This window comes from Perca fluviatilis, chromosome 14 (genome assembly GCF_010015445.1).
Source record: "Perca fluviatilis chromosome 14, GENO_Pfluv_1.0, whole genome shotgun sequence".
Classification (NCBI taxonomy): domain Eukaryota; kingdom Metazoa; phylum Chordata; class Actinopteri; order Perciformes; family Percidae; genus Perca; species Perca fluviatilis.
In genome coordinates this window covers 29,379,342-29,385,445 of record NC_053125.1, presented here as the reverse complement: position 1 = coordinate 29,385,445, position 6,104 = coordinate 29,379,342, and the positions used below count along the sequence as shown (strand labels likewise).

General features: G+C 40.8%; 1 protein-coding gene across 1 annotated transcript in view; it reads left to right on the top strand.

Annotated features, from left to right (window-relative positions):
• The window catches only part of LOC120572807 (sialoadhesin-like), a gene marked incomplete in the record, with an annotated part of 288,199 nt that overhangs the window by 976 nt on the left and 281,119 nt on the right, over window positions 1-6,104 (top strand). The window contains 3 exon segments of the mRNA XM_039822262.1: window positions 814-914; window positions 1,131-1,251; window positions 2,558-2,797. Of these exon segments, the coding sequence (XP_039678196.1) occupies window positions 814-914; window positions 1,131-1,251; window positions 2,558-2,797 (462 nt within the window).

Genomic DNA, 6,104 nt, shown 5'->3' with positions numbered 1-6,104 from the left:
GACAATAACGCGGTGACCTATAAAAGCAAAAAACAGCAACAACACACATCACGCAAATAGAGTGGTACAAGCCACAAAGTGTCAACAACTGTTAAAGTAGGACATGTATACGTAAATGCCACAACAGCACTAACAGATTTGCAGTGTAATAAGTCAAATAGGTTCCAGACCCCTTTACAGCAGAGTCATGACAGCACAGCTATTTTCTAAATAATTACATTTCTTACATATCTTTATATAAACAAAACCTTGTGCATAAAACACACACACACACACACTTAGGCCTACACACAGGTGCGCAGCAAGGCGCATATCATCAGAGGTTCAGAACTTAAAAACTTATCTGACGCTGATTGGTGATTTTGATTGACAGACACACATTCCTCACCACTGGATTACAAGAGGCAAAAAATGAGGGCCAAACTAAACAGTTGATTTTTTTTTTTCTAAGCCCACAGTTTTCTGCCTTGCCAAAGTGCCGCTCCAGGCCGTTGCCTAGTCTGCCTATACGCACATGCCGGCGCTGCCTCTGCTCACAGAAAACTGAACATAATGCATCTTGAAAGTAAACTTTGTTGCACCGGACTGCATTAGATTGTACAGGTGTACCTAATAAAGTGGACACTGAGTGTTTGTTGATCATTGAAAACAGTGACAATTTCAAAAGGGCTTATTAATATAAAACAACTCAAACCTGTTATTCTTCCCAGATCCCTCCCTGCAATATTCAGCAATGTTCATTATATATTTTGAATACTAAACACAAAAGTAGTATGGTTGTTTCATTAATGTATTTCCATTTTCTTGTCACAGTTTGTCCGCACTGTTGTTTTGGTAATTTCCCTTCAGCAAAAGATCTGAATACTTCCTCTAACACCGAGTACTACAAGCATCAAGTGAAACAGTCACTTTCCGTAAGTAATTCTGTATTTATTTCTGTTGGACGGCTGCAAAACCCACCAACAAAATGTCCCTGCTGGTGATCAGTAAAGGTGTGTTTTATCTTAATTTCACTGAGTACATGCTGACATCTGGGTCCATTACTTTAAGCTTAGAGCTCAGGCATGTTTGCAAAATGTGTGAATTTCAAAGTTTCAGGTGACTGTTTTGTTTGATGGGTTGTCTCTCAGCGATGGTCGTCATGGTTTCCTGTGATGGTGAGGATGTGGTCGACTTCTATGGAAAACCTGAAACAGGAAGACTCACAACACAAACAAAGGATGGAGATCGCATCACTCTGCCTAATGCTCTGTAAGTTATTTAACTTTTTCAAAATAATTTATGTTTCTCTGCTCATCTTCCATTTGACTTGTCCTTTTCTTAAAATCCGAGCCTGCTCATAAGTAAACCCAGAACAATGTAGGCTTTTTGTGTTGTTGTAGTTGATGAAACAAAGCCCCAAAGCGTTTCCTGTTCACCCACGTATTGTTAGCAGGTGTGCACAACCTTCAACTATCTGAATATGCTACATGTGTACTGCTAAAAAAGCTTGGGACTCATTTTAGAGATAGCGAGGGAAGCTGTGATGTGTTATCTGAAATAAGTCTTTAAAAAAATGATTATTTTTCTCAGATGCAATCATTTTAAAGCTGCATTGGTCAATTATTGGCTACTGGAGGGCAGAACAACATTAAAACAAGCTGGGAGACAGAGTAATGTTATGATAACAATCCCTGCAAAGCATTCTCATGAACGGGTTTGTATTGATATTTTACGAGAAACGCATGCAACAATTTCTATAATACCCAACGAAATTAAGGCGACCATGATACACATGATAGTTAAGTTTAGCGGTCTTTACAGGTAAATTTAGCCGATAAAAGGTGACTGTAAGCCGGGAACAGAGCACCGTGAGGTGACGGTCGGGGCAGCGGCTGTTACAGTTGAGTTTTACCGACTAAAAGATGACCGTCTACGGTGACAACAATTAAGTTTAGACACCCAAACGTCGAGTTAAGATTAGAAATAAAAGATTGTGGCTTTGGATTGAAACACTGGTCCTCTTTAGCAGTACTCCCGGGACACAAACACCTGTTTCCTGGGTGAAAGTCTTGTGTTTGCTCCTTTACTTCTTCCGGGACATAAACTCTAAACACTGACCAATCAGAGCAGACTGGAGGCGCCTGGGTAGCTCACCTGGTAGAGTGTGCGCCCCCATGTACTGAGGCTCAGTCCGACCTGCGGCCCTTTGCTGCATGTCATTCCCCCTCTCTCTCCCCTTCCCTGTCCTAAACTGTCCTGTCAATAAAGGCTTAAAAAATGCCCAAAAAAATCTGAGCCTACTTGGCTTTTTTCGGGGTGGGGGTCTTAAAAAGACGGGCGATAAAACGGAGCGTTTCAGACAGACGATGAACACAGGAATATTCAGACAGACATTATGAGAAAAATAAAGTGTTATTTGAACAATAAAGCATGTAAACATGTTCTAATAGAAACCCAAAATACAAGTATAAACATGAAAAGGAGCATCATATGGGACCTTTAATACTTTTGATCAGACATGTACACAAACAATAGTTTAAACCGCTCATAACCATTTCTTGTGTCGCCCCACCAGCCGCCTCGCTGATCGTCACTCCCGACAGATCTCAGTTCTTCCAGTATGAAGAAATCTCTCTGACGTGCGCTGCCAAATCCAGCGGCTGGACGGTGAAAAGAAACACCTCCGCTAGGACTTCTCAGCCATGTATGTTTGGCTGGGGGATCCCAGACGAGTCGTCCTGCACCGTTGAGTCCGCCTTCCCATCCGACACCGGAGTGTACTGGTGTGAGTCTCTGCAGGGAGAGTGCAGCAACACCGTCAGCATCAGTGTGGCAGGTCATATATCAAATATGCATGTTTTTTTATTAAATTAACCCTCCCCATGTTTTTTTATTAAATTAACTCTCCCGTCAAACATGCAACTTGTTGTCCTTCAGGGTCAAAATTTATAACTAACACTTTTGTGAAGTTTTCAGCACTTTTTGTCAACATTTTTGTTGTTTTTTCCAAAGTTTCGGCACTTTTTCCCGACGGTTGTTTATTTTTTCTACATTTTTTATGCAATTTTTCAACATTTGTTACTTTTTTTCAAAGTTTTCGAAACTTTTTTCAAAGTTTTCGAAACTTTTTTCAATGTTTTTTATACATTTTTTAGCATTTATGCATTTTTCAACACTGCCGTTTGTTGAAAACGAGTCAAGTCTGACCCGGGGAAAACATGAGGGTTAAAAACGCTTTGCAAACTTGAACTTGAAGTCATGAACAAAATGCAGCAGGTATAGGAAAGTATTCTTCTGCATTTCAGAAGGTGTTGTGATCCTGGAGAGTCCCGCACTTCCTGTGAAGGAGGGAGACAAAGTGACGCTCCGCTGCTCCTACAGAGAGAAAGACGAAGAGGAATCTACATCCGACTTCTCCGCTGCGTTCTTCAAAAACGACGTGTTCATCGGCTCGAAGGGGGGGGAAAAGGGGGGGCCGCCCGCGGCCCAAAAATAGGAAGGCTTCTACAAGTGTCAACACCCAACCAAGGGAGAGTCCCTGCAGAGCTGGCTGGCAGTGAGAGGTGAGAAACCGTGAATCATCTCGGTGGAAGATTAAAACCCCAAAACCCAGGGCTGTAGCCACCAATGAACAGTGGTGGAAGAAGTCTTCACATCCTTTACTTCAGTAAAAGTACTAATACCACACTAAAATACTCTGTTAAAAGTAAAAGCCCTCCATTGAAAATGTTACTTCAGTAAAGTAAGTATCACCAGGAAAATATAGTTAAAGTATTAAAAGTAAAGAATAATATTCCCATTTTAGAAAGTGTAAACGATCCAAACAGTTGTGTGTTTAATGGTCTGATCATCTCAGCTGGACTTGTAGGCCGTTATATTGTTGGCTAGTTTAATTTTTAATAAAACATCAGATTTTATAAACTACATGTATTTTGTGTGCAGGAATCTTAATGTGTAAATTAACTAGTAACTAAAGCTGTCAGATGAATGTAGTGGAGTAAAAAGTACAATATTTCTCTCTGAAATGTAGCGGAGTTGAAGTAGAAAGTGGCTCGGAGTAGCTCAAATTTGTACTTAAGTACAGTACTTGCGTAAATTTACTTAGTTACATTCCACCACTGCCAATGACGACACTGATATCATGTCCACAGTGTTTCTTTATGGAAATGTGTTCCCTGTAAACTGCATATGATGATACCGATTTGTAAAAAGTCTGGATTCATACTTTATCAGGTCTGTCGAGACGACAAGCAAACCACTTTTAAAATGTTTTCTGGATGGAGTTCGGATCGATCGGGGCTCTGCTAACATTGGAGCTGCTCTATAAACACAAAAACAGACATATCATTTCACATCTTACCAGGTAGTCTTACTTCCCCGCTTACCTTTCCCAAAGAAACCTCCTTTTTTAAACACTGGTTGGCTTTTGCTAAACATCTACACATGAATTTCTCACTCAAGTTCAAATATTTCAACTCACGCAAACGAATGAGGTGAATTCGTGCCACGTGCCGCAACTTTACGTCTATTTGCGTCTTTGCATTGACTTTGTATGGAATCACACCACCAATACAGAATATTTAAACAGTAAAGAGGCGATTCTGTCTGATGTCCAAGAAAAATATCTCAATAAAATGTTTTCAAAATGTGCCTATTTTCATGTCCTGACAAGCTACGGTTCTGGACAAACAAGGTTTTCGCCCGACAGTGACGATATATGTGATTTATTTCCTCCCAGCTAAGCCTGCAGATGCTTTTCCTCCTCCTCCTCCTCCTTCTCCTCCTCCGATAATGATGCCTCTGCCCCGGCTGCTCTGCTCCGTCCTGCTCTTCCTCTTCTACACAGCCATCCTCATACTGTGTATCTACAAGTACCGGAAGTGGGCTCAAGGTAAGAACTCCTCTGAGAAGTATACTATGCTGATGACTTAGTCCTGTCTCAGTATATTGCTGGCCTTCAACTTATGTATGTTTTTCCACTACATGGTACCTGCTCCACTCACTTCGACTCTACTCGCCTTTTTTGGTTTTCCATTATGAAATTATGGTACCTGCCAACAGGTACTTTTTTTAGTATTACCTCCGTTGAGGATCCAAGCGAGCCGAGGCGATACCAAAAGGTGACGTGAAAGCCTGCAGACTACTGATTGGTCGGAGAGAATCGTCACTAATCATTGCGGCGTCACTGCTAGCGACAGAAGGGGGTGTCCTGAACCAACCCGCTATTCATAGGAAATTGTTCTTTTTTCTCTAATACAAAAGGAGACCCAGAACATTGGTTTGAATAATGCATTCAATAGCGCTCAAAACAAGTGAGCCTCAAGTGGCAATCCCAATACGCACCGCGTCTGAGGCGAGTTGAGCCAAGCTGATACTGTTATTTATATTTCTGGAAACTTTCACTCCATTACATATCCTAAATAGAATTTTTTGGAACTGGCGACCTCCTGGTCCCAAGCTCGCTTCCTTAACCCTTGTGTTGACTTCGGGTCACATTGACCCATTTTCCATTTATGTTTTATAGCAGAAAATATGGGACTTAGAAGTAAGCACTGAAAATGTGTAGAAGAAAAATTGTACAATTTAAAATGTTGGGTTAACCCCCAGGCCACCACTGAGCCCACTGAAGAATGTATACTTTTACTCCACTACATTTCAAGCATCTTTGTTACTTGTTTCTTGCAAGAAATGTTTTCATACGGTGGAGTAAAAGATTCTTTTCTCACAACAAAATGAAAAATCTGTTTCTGTTTGTCTCTTTGTAGATTTCTAAGATACTTGTGCTTTTACTCAAGTATTGCTTTTTAAGTACTTTATACAAGACTGATGACATCAAAGCACTAAATGTGGTAAAGAAAGTGAGATATTTGGGTCACATCATCAGAAATGATTCATGTGGTGATGATGATGATGATGATGATGATGATGATGATGATGATGATGATAATGACGATGATGTACGCACCAGTGTTGCAAACGCTAACCGTATGCACAAACTTTCCCTGCTGTGGTTTCTCCTGCAGCTCGAGCCGACAGAAAGAGGAGAGTTTCTAATACGCCTCACTTAGGGAATAACAACTTCTATTTCCTGCTTCGGTAACAGAAGAAAAAAAGACAAAGTG